The 15,488-nt window shown below is 39.0% G+C and overlaps 1 protein-coding gene across 14 annotated transcripts in view; it reads left to right on the forward strand.

Moving 5' to 3' along the window:
• LTBP1 (latent transforming growth factor beta binding protein 1) overlaps positions 1 to 15,488 on the forward strand; it is a 186,544-nt gene that overhangs the window by 126,096 nt on the left and 44,960 nt on the right. For all 14 annotated transcript variants that reach the window (XM_040058399.2, XM_040058401.2, XM_040058400.2 and 11 more), the window contains 6 exons: positions 108 to 233; positions 1,372 to 1,497; positions 2,174 to 2,296; positions 5,223 to 5,342; positions 9,301 to 9,423; positions 11,456 to 11,578. In XM_040058399.2, coding sequence (XP_039914333.1) covers positions 108 to 233; positions 1,372 to 1,497; positions 2,174 to 2,296; positions 5,223 to 5,342; positions 9,301 to 9,423; positions 11,456 to 11,578 — 741 coding nt within the window. The remainder of the gene's footprint in view (positions 1 to 107; positions 234 to 1,371; positions 1,498 to 2,173; positions 2,297 to 5,222; positions 5,343 to 9,300; positions 9,424 to 11,455; positions 11,579 to 15,488) is intronic.

Raw genomic sequence — 15,488 nt, forward strand, 5'->3', positions numbered from 1 at the left:
TTGATTTACAGTTGTTTTCAGGCCTGAGCTTTCTGCTTGGATTACTGAGTATTGTGCACTGAGCTATGTGAGTAAGTTTAACATTAAATTTCTCTTTGTTTGCTTAGAAATCAACGAATGTACAGTTAATCCTGATATCTGTGGAGCAGGACACTGTGTTAATTTGCCTGTGGGATACACCTGCATCTGCTACAAGGGGTACAGACTTAATGATCAGCAGACAAAGTGCATTGGTATGAAATGATGCTTTCAAAAATCCGAAATAACCATGCTATGAAATGCTTGAAATGTAGAATCTGGTTAGGGGAAATCTCTGCAGAGCGGTCAGGAGTTCTTTCCTCTGTTAAATGCTTCCAAACTCCAAGGTATTTTTAATGCCAAGTAAAATTTGCAAGGTAGTCTCTAATATAGCCTTTCAGCTGCTCTGAAATGAGTGTGAATTTAGTTAAATGGAATGAAAACGTTTCCCAATGTGATGTGAGAGAAAAAGTGATTAGGCAGACCATGTCCTCTCAGCTGTTTATCAGGTATCTAGAAGTCAGACTACTAGGAAGAAGTACAGTTCTGTTTGGAAAAAGAATGAATTCGTGCCTGTTTCTCTCAGTGGTTTACACAGCTACCAGCTCTGCAGCTGGATTAAGTCCAGGCATTTTGTTAGGTCATTCCTTTCAGCCTGCTACTGAAAAGAGAAAGCATATCATAAACAACCCAGAAGCACAGTGAGAGATCTACAAAGTGAGGTCTTCATCCCCTTTTAAGCTAGTAAATTCTAGAACAGAGGCCTCTGAACATAAGGCAAAGCACAAATGGGTCCTATATGAACCGTTTCAGATTTGGAAGCAGCTGTACTGGTATCTTTGCTTCATTCAGGGTATACTGGTTTTTCTGTAACTTGGATCAGAAAGGGTTTATTGTATCAACAGATTATATGCTATAAAATGTTCATGCCACCAAAGCTCAGCAGCTTCACGCTGTAACACACGCTGTCAGGTGCAACTGCAGTATTGAAAAATAAATTATGCAACACAGCCAAATGGCAACTTAGAATCCCTTTATTTCATCCAAGTTTTATTAATGTTCCATGCTTGCAGCTTGTGCTCATGTTGCACACAGCTTAGTGATTTGAACTGTAATCATGTCACGTTCTTCAGGCCAATGCAATATTCTTGCAGTCTATGCCAATAAGAGCATTTTTCTCCAACCAAAACTATTTAATGCATCTTTTTTGCATCTCTGAGAGAAAACATTTATAGTTAAATTCAAATAGTTAAATTAATTACAAAATCAGTCTTTTCAAATGCATGGCAGAGAATGCACAAAAATAATCACAACTAAATACGTTATTCTATTAAGTTTTCATTTCTTTTGTAGATATTAATGAGTGTAATCAGGCACCACATCTCTGTTCCCTTGGACGCTGTGAAAATACAGAAGGAAGTTTCCTTTGTATTTGCCAAGCTGGGTTCATGGCCAGTGAAGATGGAACTGACTGCGTTGGTAATAACTGGTCTCCTTTATAGAAAATAAAAATACAAAAATTATTCAAGAAGCAGAGCTAAACCCTCCTAAATTCCCTTTTCATTTCTTTTTTTCCTCAATGTCAATGGTACTGGACTGGTGTCTGGAAATATATTTAACTGTCTCTCACCAGGTATTGTGGTGAGGGAAACACCTGAGTAGCTGATATTCCTTTACAAAATGTTTGTTTGTTAAAAAACAAGAAGTTTTTCAGTACCATCATTGTTTAGGAAAACTACCATTTAGTAAAAACACCTGTTGTGTAAAATACAAATATTCAACACTCCTACAAAGAGTAGAAGCTGGAACAAAGCATATTTTTAAATATAGCTGCAAACAGCCACAGACTTCACAAAGCAACACAAACAGCCTGAAGGTGCTGTGGTCTGCCTTAGGTCGGTGCTGGCTTGGGCACTGCATATATGCAGCAACACGTATTGTGTTTGCAGCCGTGGGTGCTCACAGGCCGCCTTCTATACCCTGGCTGCTTCTCAGACTCATTCTCTCTGTGATTACAAGCAATGAGGTGGCTTGCAAACAGCTTCAAAAATCCAAACTTACTTAGTGTTTAGTTAAAGCCAAGTTTTGAGGAGATGAAGCATTCAATACTTTGATGGTGAAGTAGCTTCTCCTAACTTCTCTTTATCATCTGCAGATTTTGATGAATGTTCAAGACCTCACACTTGTGGAGAAGGCTTTTGTATAAACACTCTTGGCTCATACAGATGTGAATATTGTGATAGTGGATACCAAATGAACAGGAGAGGTGAATGTGAAGGTAGGTTTGGACTCTTCACTAGTGGCAGTGATGAAGTGAAGTTACCATTTATGGGTAGCACAAAACCAGTACCAGACTACTACTGTTTGGAATGATTAACATTCTCTGCTGTTCAAGGGAGGCTTAGCACGGCAGCTTGAGTTGCAAAGGGACAAATCTCAGGGGATCCAGTCTTTAACAAGAAGCCTTTGTGAGCACTCTTCAATCTTTGTCAGTATTTGGTGTCTGGACCTGCAATTCGGTTCCCGTTATTTAAATTGAAGATGCTGCAAAGGATTTGCCCCACTGTGTACAGAACCATCTTAGAACAGCCACTTTATCATATCTTGGCATGGAATCACTTAACTTCATTGTTAGTCCTTACGTGCTTGCCAAGTTTCTGTTAAAAAAAAAAAAGTTGTAATTTTTCCTATATTATATCAGCAAATGATAGATTGACTTTTTCATATCTATATCAAGCAGATATTTCATGTTGCATGAGATCCTAGCACATCTGACCTTCAAAGTTTCACATTATTTTTTAGTGTGACATTTTGGCCTTTTTTTCCTGGTATTATTTTCATTTTCAACTTAAATGGTGAACTAAAAACCCCAAGAAATCATTTAATTTTAAACATAATTTTTTTCATGCTTTAGTCTTAAGTAACATATTACAGAATAAAATTGCTGACATGTTAGGTTGCCTGGCAAATAAGCAACTTAAAGCTGCCGTGGATATATTTGCTGCTCTGAAAAATGCTAAAAGATTCCTCTTCCAATTTTTTTTTTTTTTTAATTATTTAAATGTTTCAAAGACTCCATTCTTACAACTCAGCCTTGGAAATCTTCCGTGTGGCTAGGGAATCTGTGATTCAATTAGACTAGAAATGAGACTATTACACTACATCAAATTTGTTATTAACTTGTATTTTAAATAATGTGGTGGTAATCCTCTATAATTTAACATAACAATATGTAATTTCTGTAACCAAAATCTCTGTTGAAAGTTATTTAAGGCTGCTTAAGGGAAAAAAAACAAAACAAAACAAACCTCCTATACTAAATCGAGCAAACCAAGGAAATGACACATTCAGGGAATCATTTCACTATTTAACCTACTGACAGATTTCTGGTTCCACAAAAAACTTTCTTCCAGCCCCTCCATAGTTCAATAACAAAGGCAAGAATCCATCAAGCTGCACAGAGTACTCAGAGTTCTCTTGCACTTCCTCATCCCATCTTCATTCTGCCTTTAAGCTGTACTCACACAAGCTCTGTCATGGGCCTAGCCAAGGGAATGCAAAGAGTGCATATATGTTGTTGTAGAGTCTGTTGTTTATGTAGAACAGTGTTGTCGTCATACCTGAACATCATTGCATAGAATGAAGTATTCTTATAGAATCTTGTGATTTTTTTTTTAAAGCTTTGCAGCATTTTGACTTTATTTTGACTGAAAATTTCTGTACCAAGTACATCATTTGTGTTCTATGTTTTGAGGGCGGCCAGTACAGACAGTTCTGAGAAGAAATTACAGCAGAAGTGTAATTTTCTTTGTTACTTTGGTAAAAAAAAAAAAAAAATATATATATATATATATAAATATATATCCCACAGCAGTTTCATGAGGAACTTTTGCAGGTCTGCATTGCTGCAGCTGAAGAATCTTGTTGGTGTTTTTATGAAAAAGTATTTTAAGCTGGACAACTGTGATTCTATGAAAAATTGTGATTTGCCTACATCTATTGAGTTGTTTGGAACTGGGATATTTGTTTCTCTCAAGCTTGGAGCATTTTCCAGTTAAATTATGAGTGTTGGGAGCTCCTTGAGTTCTGTGAGCTTGTTCTCAAAACTAGGAGTGAATTCCCTCCCTATGATCTGTGCTCGTGTAGTAGTCCTTAATTGCAGAAGACAAAACTGCTAGGCCTGGGTCAGGAAAAGGATGGAAGCTTAGGAAGCTGAGCTTAGAGGTGACTGACAATTTAATTAGTTCTGTGCACTGTATGTAACAAGTATTTCATGAGAAAGACAATAATTATTGTGTTATTAAATAGCGTATTATAAAATTATCTCACACATGCAAGCAGACTGCTAGGAGGCTGCCTACAGAGTTTTAATTCCAGTGTCTTTTGATCATCAGTCACTTAACAGCAACTTGTCTTTGAATGCTGTTTTTTGTGTGCAGTCTCCTCTAGATGCGTATGTTGCATGACTTATTGGTTTCCTTGGTGCAGGATAAGAGGTTGTCCTTGCTCAGAGTCTGAACACGAGTTCCGTGACTTTTTCAGGACCTATCTCTTCTTGTCATGGGCAATCAAGGACCTTGCCTGATGCAGAAAGTCTGTGTTTCACCCTAAACACTGCCAGCCTCAGTTATGTGGCTTGTGCCTTCTTTCAGACAAAATTAACTCCCTACTCCATGTAAGGGTCTTTGATTCTCATTCATGCAATTATGTTTTTAGTCCCCATACTACTTACATGCTGAATAACTCTACAGCATTGGAGAATACCAAATTCTACTTTGCTTTTGCAAGCCAGAGTTACAGTTTTACTGCTGTGGCAATGAACTTCCAAAGTGTTACTATAGGAAGAATCTCAGGCACTTCAATATGGTAAAGGAGTAACATAGGGAAAGTTATTCTTACCTGTGATAAGATATGCGGTAAGAACATCTGACATGCTGTATGTTCTGGAAGACCTGCCCAAGATTTTTAGTATAACAGAGAATTCAGATTCTGTTGCATGTATTATGAGCTACTGTATTTCTCAGAGATGCCCCTTTGCTGGTACAAATATGTCTGAACTTGTTCTTTCCTGTGTCTCTCACCGATAAATTTCGCAACTCTTTAAATTCTTTAGTGTCGCAGGAGGAGAGTCAGAGTAACCAGATTATTGTTCAGTGTTCTGTTATGGCTTTGACCAGTATTTCTTTTTATCTTCTCTTTTGAAGACATTGATGAATGCCTGACTCCAACTACCTGTCCAGATGCACAGTGCCTTAATGCTCCTGGCTCTTACCAGTGCATTCCTTGCAGAGTGGGGTTCAGAGGCTGGAACGGACAGTGCCATGGTATGTTTGGTACTCTTTGTCTCTCTGGTTGTAGTTCTTGTTTTGAGGTGCTGTATTTCATATTCAATCAGTGTTACAACCTGATGACGGCACTGTGTCCATTTCATTCAAGAATGACTGAAAATATGAGATTTTTGAAATTACTTCATGTTCTCAGGCACAGTATATAAGAGGAAATCTTGTTTTACTGTAGATAAGTGAGCACTGAATCTAGACTACAAACAGTATAATTCTAAACTACAAAACAAAATTCTTGAAACAGAAAATACAGAACAGAAAGGGGATGTATTGTCAGTGAAATACCAGTAGGATGATGTTTGGAAGTGGAAAGACAGGTGAATGCTAATACATCAGTGTGGCTTGCAGGTTTTTCAGTAGAATATGGGACTTTGCTCATGGGGCATATTAATAAATAAATTATCTGTACTTCTAGCAAAACATTAGCATATCTTAAAGCATCTTATCTAACTTAAGGTTAGAGGTTTAGGACAGATTTCTCACATTTTACTTTGGTTGATTTGTTTATAATTTTTTTTTTTTTTTTTTTCCCAAAATCTGTTTTGACTATTTGAAATAGAGGTAAGAAAGACTAAACTAATCCATAGTGCAAAAGGAAATCATCTTTTGCAGTTTTGAGTTCCACTTCTTGGGACAGTACTAGAAACTTAAATTTGGCATCAGTTGTGCAGGATCTGCGATCTGTTGGGAATATTCCCGCCCACTCCATGTAACACATGCCCTATAACTTGTGATTGTTGGAATAACCGTGTTACCTAAACAACTGTACAATAACCTACATAGAGGGGTGTTTGCATTAACTGTTGTAGGGCCGATTGTCAGTGTACTTCCATGGCTTATTTTGTAATGGCTCCCAGGTCTGTGATTCGGTTCAGTTCACAAAGCAGTCTAAGAGCAGTGCTTGGTTGAAACAGTTCTGGTAGCTGGGGTCTGCTGTGCTCCAGCCGCAGATGGGGTGCTGATCTATGGATCAAGATTAGAGCCAAGTTGCAGTGAAGCAATGGTGTGGCTGTCAGAACATCACCACGAATGTGGCTGTGCAGATTACACCATTTTCATCTACTCTGTTTTCTGGAGAAGTCATACTGTCTGAACAGATCTGCCATGTCATAGCTGCATGTTTGGTCTTATCACTGTGGAGGAATGTATTTCTCAGATAATTTCAGGGATTTTAATGGAGAGTAACAAGCTACGGAAGGTTTACAACAAATTGATGGGTTTCATTTTGCACAAATTACTCCACATTCATCTTTGTTTTGTTCCTTCCCACCTGCCTGGATTCCTGGTGCCCTTGCAAATATGTGGCATCTGTACTCTGTTGGAACTCTCTTACTGAACTCCTTTTTTTTTCCTTGCAAAGTGTTGGCCTAATTTTGCCTTCTTTCCCAATATTAAGCTTTATATCTGTACCTATTTATGAAAGTAGCCTGGTTGAAAATTCCCTGGCATAACTTTCAGTTGTTTCATTCTTGCTAACCAGCTTGCTAGGAGGAAAATGAGAGAAGTCAGTGCTTTGCTCAGAACTAAGTCATGTAAGGAATATGTCTTGGTTTAAAGTGATAACTTTTTTCCTTTATTACTGCATATAGCTTCCCATTTTTTCTTTGTTTTATGAAATGTTCTAAGCCTAGACATTCTTACTTCATTAGTGATGTGATCAGTCCATTTTTTGTTAATCCTAGGCTTACATCATGTTGGAAATGAGCCATATGCATTTTTGAAAATGTAATGTGGACAAATTTTCTTAAATCTGTAGTTCTGCAATATGGCACCATTTAAATATACCAAAAAGTTAGATATTTCCCGTTATCTGTGAAGGGTATTTAAATCCATTGTTCATTTGTTTCTCCTGTTAGTTTAGATCAGTTGCAGCTCTTCTGGTTTTCCACAGTTGCTGTTTTCAGTATTTTTTTTACCTCACTTCATTCCTCTGGCTGCACTTTAGGCCACAGAAAATCTAGTGTAACAATCCTACTGATAGATCTTTGATGCCATTTATATTGTAATCTTCAGGATTTAAAGCCAGGAACATAGCCACTTCTGTCTGTTTCATTAAGCCAGGTCAATCAGTTCACTTCAAACTTGGGTAGACTACATTTAATTGGCGTTTAGGTGGAGTGTTCAATGCATGTTGGAAGAAATGGAATTTTTATTCCATTTTTCTCTCTGCTCATTTTCACATTCAAATAAAGTCGTGTCTCATCATGTACCTAGGGCACACTTCTGTGTATTGATGAACAAATTAAAAAAATAGGTTGACAAAACTTTCTAGATCTCTTCATCCTCGTGGTTTTCACTGTGATGGATTTTGAAGCTGTGTGGTTAACTATCAATATTCAACTTGTGCAGTTTTAAAGGTCCCATTAGAAGATACCAAAGCTAATACAGAGGTAAGCAGAGCTAATCCAGATGCCTCTAGCCCTACTGTAGGGAGCACCAACAGAACCAGTTATAACTCTGAATTTCATCTCAGAAGATTTAAGCTCTGTTCCTGGTTTTTCTGATGGCTTTATGGGGAAGTGTCTTGATCTTTGAGTCCCATCCAAAAATCAGAAATAGTATTCCAGGTTTCTTCGTCAAGAAGCTTGGAGATGAACGTGAATCTGTAAGAAGCAGTTTTGGAAATTTTTGTGCTTGAATTGGATTCTCTGTGTTTGAACAGATTCTTCAGTTAGAGCAGTGATCATGCACAAAGCATGAGAGCAAAAAGTGTGTCTTGTAGAGCAAGCACATTGCCCAACAGCCATGAGCTGGGAAATCAGCCTTGGAGAAAGGAATGAGTAGTAACACCTACTGAATGCCGTGACACAGCAGCTGTGGATGTGTGCAATCATCTCTCCAAGGATGTCACTGCTTCTGCTTGGCCAGGCTGCAGCAGGACATCTTTCTTACAGAGCTTAGAGGCGCAAGTGAGGAGCAGGGAGTTGTTGCTCATTGGGAATGTGGATGATCATGGTGATTTTGTTTGTGCCTGGGCGAAGATGGGCTTTGTCAAAGGCAGGTGGTACAGGAACTTGCAAAGAGCCATGCATGAAAATCCATGTGAGGAAAACAGTTACTGCACATATTCACAATAGCTAATAAGGGTTATAATGATGATGATTGAAAGATGTCTAATCTTCCAGCTCTCCCTGTGCTACAGCGGCCTAAATGGCTCAAGTGCCTCAAATAATTAGCACTTTTTCATGCTGATGGGTTTTGTGTGCTTTGTGGTGGCAAAAGACAGGATAATTGGGAGTAATATGATTTCAGGCACATAAAAACAAACGAAGGGTAGTTCTTTTCCTGCATCAGTGAAGCTAAAAAAATACAGCTTTTTTATCATAAAACAAGGACACATACTGACTACTGCAACCCCAAAATAAAGAAATAAAATTTGAAAACTAAACTTACTTTTTCTGAAGTGAAAACCACTGCTAGAAGAAAACGAGTAATTGTTATTTTAGAACACAGAATTAATTCTGGCTGAATTTATAGCAAAATATGTTTCTTATTTTTTTTTATGTTTGCTTTTTGCTTTGTTGGTTTATACAAATTGCATTCAGAAGGAATTCTTGAAAATTAGGGTTAAGTAGCAACAGCAATTTTCATGTTGGCTGAAGAAAGTGGCCCAGCTAATTCATACCTTTCTTTCACAGAATGATGAAGGTAGATGTCTGGGATAGCTTATAGGAAAGAAAAAGCTGCTTTTGAGTCCTTCTAAAGGAAGGCTGGTTTGTGACTAGGAAGAAAGATCTTGCATAATTCTGCATAATGGAGTTCCTTGATGAGTATGTAGAGTAGCTTTACAAAGGGTCCTGCATGAAGTGCTGAAATCCCATTGAAATAAATTCCTGAGGAATAATAACCATGTTTATGATGTAATTGGAATATATTCCCAAGTTCAACCAAAAGGTGGTTGTACCCCAGTTGATTTCTTGCACTTTCTTTCTATTCACAGATATAAATGAATGTCAGTATGGCAATCACTGTACAAATGGACGCTGTGAAAATACCGAGGGATCCTTCAGGTGTATTTGTGCCCAGGGTTTCAAACTCTCTGCATCCAAGGAGCAGTGTGAAGGTAAGAGAGAATATGATTAAAATTACTAAGGTTGCAGTTACCTTTTAGATAATATTTTTTCATCTTTTCTTTTTCCCATTTTATTTTTGAATGTACAACACTGATAGGAAAAACCCCAAAATGTAACCTTTTTATGGTTTCTATGATGACATTGTAGATTTTGACATGTGTTATAAAGCCAATCAAGAACATGTAGTAATATTTATATTGCCAAACAGGAATTTTTGCAAAATCCATGGCATATCTGGCATTTTGGAGGTTTAAGGACAGTGGCTTTCGCTTTTCTTTCTATCCTTTTTTTTTAAATTTTTGTTCCTACCATGTGGGTGAGTGGCTGCTCCCCTTTGGAACCCAGCAGTGTCACCACTGAGCAGTTAACCCTGCCTGCACTGGTGTCTCTGTATTTCCAGTAGCGCACTTTGAGAGAGAGAGAGCTTGGTGCCATATCTCTAGGAGCAGTACCTGTACCTCCTATGTGTCAGTTCCCACATTTCTTCTACATCTGAAATGCCCATCAGAACTGCTCCAGTGGAACAAAATTAGGTCTGAAGTTACAGTGGGGTAGTCTGAGGGAGAACCTAGAGCATGTACTGGAGGAATGAATAGTCCTCTCCTTAACTAGGGGCCACTTGAAACTTTTCCGTAATGGTGAAAATCTGGGACAGTGTCTCCAGGCTGTGGAAGTGCACAGAAACCTACATGTTTCTTGTCAGAAATTGGATTTCCTTCTTTTTCCCTTCCCTCAGCTTTCCCTAAGTGTCTCTGTACAGCACCAAACACTTCCAGACTTCTGAGTGCTAAAAATAATACAGTAAAACTAAATGATCGTTCATATAAATTTGTCAGGAAGTTTGAAACAAAACATCAGTGTGAGTTAAGTGTCTTGAGTGAGTTAAATGTGCTGTTCAGGACACACAGCAGACTGATCGTGGGGAAAATATGTAGACAAAATTTGACTGCTTCCTCTGAGCTTTTCATGGAAAAGAGCCCTTGCCAAGCTGAGCTGGCATGTGCAGAGTGTTCTTCTTAAAGTGCACCCTTCTAAAGTAAGGACCCGTACACATGCCCAGCTGCTTCATGGAGCCCCACAGATTTCAGTGATCCTTAAATTTTAAACTTCTGTGGTTGCACGGAACCGTTACTTAAGAGGTCAGACTGTACAGCCATAACACAGACCTGAAAAACCTCATTGAGTAACGTTCTCCTGTTTGAATTGAGGGGTATTTCCAGAAGGACATTCAGCTGTGCCAAAATGCAAAAAGTGACCAAGAACTCACCATGTCAATTTAAATACTGCTTCTTAATGAATATTTTACAAATAACAGAGGGAAAATAGGCTTCTTAGCTCAAACAAGACATGTGCTATGTTCTGAATTCAAAGTGCCACTCTCCTCCAATACTTTGAGTTTTCCATAGGAAAATTTAAGTTTAATGTTCAAATCCATCCGTTAGCTCAGGCTGATCCCAGTTTACGAGAACTGAAGCACAGAGGGTTTAGCAGTGTTGTGGAAGCAAAGACACATTTCCCCACAGTTAGATGATTAATACTGTTACAAGGCAAGAATTTTAAGGAGCCTTAGCGTACAACTTAATGGTGGATTAGCCTGTCAGTGTGTATCTGAAAACCACACCCTGTTAAAAGGTGGTGATCCTGCTGGAAAGTATTTTGTGGGTTTTGCTGACTCACTGGAGTTGCTGACTTGTTACCTCTGCCAGATATAACAGAAACAAAAGCAGCTCTCAGGCAGCATGTGTGTGTATTTGTGAGTCTGTGCGTACCCAGTTGTGCATTGAGGGATAAATTGACATTACAGGAGAGAATGTTGAACACAGTCATCTCAAGGAAAGCACACAGACTGCAGTTTCATATAATTTTATGCATTGCATTCACTGTTTGTATTTAATAAATACAAACAAGTTAAGTAGTACTGGATATTGATACTGTGCTTTGCAAAGACCTGGTCTTTGTACCATTTGATGAGCCATAGTTATTTTCAGATGTGTAACAGTTTCACTTTCTCTGCTGCTGCAGATATTAACGAATGCCAGCAGCGATCGGTCTGTTCGAATGGACGCTGCAGGAACACAGAAGGATCTTTCAGATGTATCTGTAGCCAGGGCTACTCCTTATCATCTACTGGAGATCAGTGTGAAGGTAAGCTTAGAGACTTAAGCTACTGGCTAATTTTTTTCAGTAAGATCTAGGATATTTCAGCTATAGGTGTGGTCTCTATTGAGAATGGAGTAGAAATATATGTTGCCTCTCCTTCTTTCCATACACTGTCAACCATTTGTTCCCACCAACACAGCCACATATTTAATGGATTCTTAGAAATAGTCCCTGTCATCTTTCCACATACATAAAATCAGGACACGTGTTTCCAGCAGCAAGATTGGAAGACCAGTTGACACTATTACTGAAAGCAAGTCAGCCTTTCCAAACCTTGTTGTCTAAGTTCTGACACAGGGGCTCTGTATTACAAAAGCTTCTGCCAGCATGTGCTATTCTTATGGGAGCCTGCTAGTTAAAACTTCTTCTCCAGCTGGTTTTGGAAACCTGCAGCCACCACAATCACACATGTGCGCTGGCAAGAGAAAGTATTTAGTAGATGACAAGTTCCAGCAGGATCTACTGGAGCTCACAGCTTGCACTGTCTCAAAAGGCAGTCTAGGTACTGAGCTTGTGAAAACAAAAGTGAAAGATGTGCAATATATGTAGTGAGAAATGCTGTGCTATAGAAAAAAACCACATTCTCTTATCTCTCAAGTAAGACAATTTAATTGTCCAGTAATGGGCAAACTGATTTTTTTTTCTAATGAAGCATTTCAAAGCTACTCCCTCTTCTCTGTTGTTGGCTATACCATCTGCTGTGGTACATCTGAGGCACTACTCATGGTCACCTTGAGAAGGTAAGATTACTTACTAATGAGCTCCAGGAAAGATTCTACCTCAATTGCTTATCTCACACTACCAGGGAGAAGTAGCTCTCAGTTAAAGTCTCACTCTACAAGTGGCATTAGCTCATAAAAGCTTTTCAGTCTTTGGTGTACATTCTGTAACTGCTGATCCCTTGGAAGGTACAGCTTCTTATGGCTGTTCTATCAAATAGAGTTCTGCTGTTAGGTTATCCTCCACACAGCACTTGGAAGGCAGTCCTCACCTTCTCCCTCACAGCAACAGGTCAGGAGTCCTCCTCTTCGAGTGATGCAGGCAGAGGAGCAGTTCCCCCTGGGACAACCAAATGATGTTTTCTCAAGGTAAACTTGTAACAGACTTTATCATCCATGATTTTACTGGATTGTCCACATTCAGTGAGTGACAGCCTCTCCTGAAGTTCTCATCAACAAAGAATAAAGATATCTTATCAAATCTCCTAAGTACACTGATACTCTTGTAGAAATAACTTCTCTGCTGTGGACTCCAGGACGGTGTGGATGAATGTAGACAAGAGATCTCTGAAGCTGGGTTTTAGAAGGTGAGGTTTATTGTAAAGGATATGAGGCCTTGCTTTGAGCCACCAGGCACAGCTCATGGCAAGGCCTAGGAAGGTGGGGGAAGGGAGAGGTAGGGAGAGGAAATTCCAAGAGAGGAAAGTCCTCGGGAAAGGGTGCCGAGCAAAGAGACCAACCCACCCTTGAAGCCCCCTGATAAGGGGTCTCGAGGTGGGCTGGAACAGGGCTTGTGCCAATGGGGTTACAGATACCTGATACTTCAGGGGAGGGGTACAGGTGTGGGGGTGAGACAGAACATCCCATTTGACCTCTGGGTCTGGCTGCAGGTGACATTCAGCTGGTCACATAACTGTTTTCCCAGACCTGGTCACATAACTGTTTTCCCAGACATCCAGTAGCTAGGACATCTCAAACATCAAAACTTACTTTCAATTCTATCTCACTTACAGACTTCACATTCTCAGAATCTAAGCAATCATATTTATAGGGCTTTCTGGCTTCATCCTCCCCAACACTCTTTGGTTCTGAGCTATTTGGAGAATATGTTCATGGAAGAACTTAACACAATCTTCTCATAATTTGTGCTGAGTACCAGCATCTCTTGCATCAGCTTCAAGAAATGTGGGCTGATGATACAATGCACTAGAAATTTGCTTCTAAGAATTTTGCTCTCATCTGGCTTCAAGATCTTCGTGAATTGCAGCAGACGTAGAGATGCTCTGTCAAGAATCAAAGAAAAACGAGGTGTAATTGATCACAGGTCCTTCCTGCCTCCCAAAGACAGAATGGATAATATGGTATCATTCTTGACAACTACTCATCTAACTTGCTCTGAGTAGACTTCAGATGAGATTTCAAACTTCTCTTCAGACTGCCTTGGTGCATTTCATGCAGCCCAAGAAGTCATGGTGGCTGTTGCAGCTCTCCATCACCTGGCCTGTCAGGGTAGGTCCATGCTTTGTCTTCAACTCTTTCTTATCCTGATCAAAGGCAGTTTTCAAGACAAAATAGTTTCAGACACTTTCAAGGCAAGAGATGAGGGATTGAATCAAACAAGGAAAAAGGGTAAAACCATTCTCTTACCCCAAGATTTTTATCTCATTTAAAAGTCTGCAACCCAATTTACAGCTTCTCCACCCAGTGACAGAGTGGTTAATTTCTGTAGCCGCGGTTTGGTCGTTGAAGACTTCTGTTAATATTGCAAGTCCTGCACAAAATAATTAATCTCTTGAAGTAGAAGTTCTTCTGTGCTTTCATTATATTCCTTAAATTTTTTCCAAAGTACAGGATGTTATAGACTGCTTTTTGCACCTTGGAAACTAAAGAAAAAAATCACCTTAAAAAGACAGCCAATGTTTCTCTGTTTCTCTGATTTCTCCATTTCTCTGATTTTTGGATTGGACTGAATGTTTTCTAATGCTTCACAGAGAAACCAGGAAAGTGATGACAAAAACTGTGAGCATAGCACAGCAAAATTGGCTGGAAAGAGCAAAGTGGTTCAGGTTTTGTCCAGTTTCTTGAAGAGCCAGGTAACGGGCGTTTGTCACATCAGAGGATACCCAAAAAATGTATGATGCTGTAAAACAAATGTAATTAGCAAACCACATGCAAGAAATGTTTGTTTAATTAGGTCTTTTTCTGGTGCAGATGTTTTCTTAAAGATGTTGCATGCAAGAAGCAGTTTGCTGGTTTGTTCATAATAACTTGTGCAAACTTCTAGGGGTATTGCAGAATTCGGCAGAATTATGCTGTGCTCATTTTCAGCTGTGCTTTTTGCAACTCCCTGGCTGAAGTTTTTGTCTGGAAGCCCTTGTGAGTATTTTGCTTGTTTAGGAATAAAAATTTTTGCAAATAACTTGTATACATCGACGTATACAAGTATACAAGCAGTATGTCTTCCAAGATAAACACGCACATGCGTGTTTATCTTCTGCCTTAGGCTGCCATTCAGCATCTTGTTCTTGAGATGAAGTGACACTGAGACTTTCTGCTCATTGTTGCCATGAATAAGAGGGAACACAAAGTGTGAGGGCACCTGTGAGGCTTTTTCTTAACTGACAGGGAGTGGGAATATGTACCAGCAGGACTTACATACAGACATCTCAAAGAACCTAAGTTACTGGAAGAAAGTCTGAAGCATAAGTCTCCAGTGTTCTCCTAGAGCTTTCAGAGATTTTGCTAGCCAGAATGTTCAAGACATGCATGTGTAAAAGGTAGTTAAAAAGCTTTGAATGTCTCAAGCATGACGTGTTGCCTCTCATTTTCTTGGGGATTTTCATGCAGCACTCATAGGGTCTGTGAAGGGTTGCATCAGAGAAAGGGAGGAATCCTATATGGAAAATAATGCATTTTGACTGAATTTGGCAGAAGATACCTTCTTGTTGTGAGACTTGGCATTAACTTAGCACAAGGGAGACATTAATTTTCCTCATACTCCTAGTCAAAATTAATTGCTTTTTAAAAAAGCCACGGTTTATTTCACAGTTGAAAATTGTTGTAAAACATGTGGTTATCTAAAGATCACAACTTTGTCAACATTAAGTGCAATTTTATCTTCAGTAACATTGGTGTGAGAAAGCTATCCCTATTTCTTACTTTTATTAAATAGCTTA

The sequence above is a fragment of the Hirundo rustica genome, chromosome 3 (assembly GCF_015227805.2).
Source record: "Hirundo rustica isolate bHirRus1 chromosome 3, bHirRus1.pri.v3, whole genome shotgun sequence".
NCBI classification, from domain to species: domain Eukaryota; kingdom Metazoa; phylum Chordata; class Aves; order Passeriformes; family Hirundinidae; genus Hirundo; species Hirundo rustica.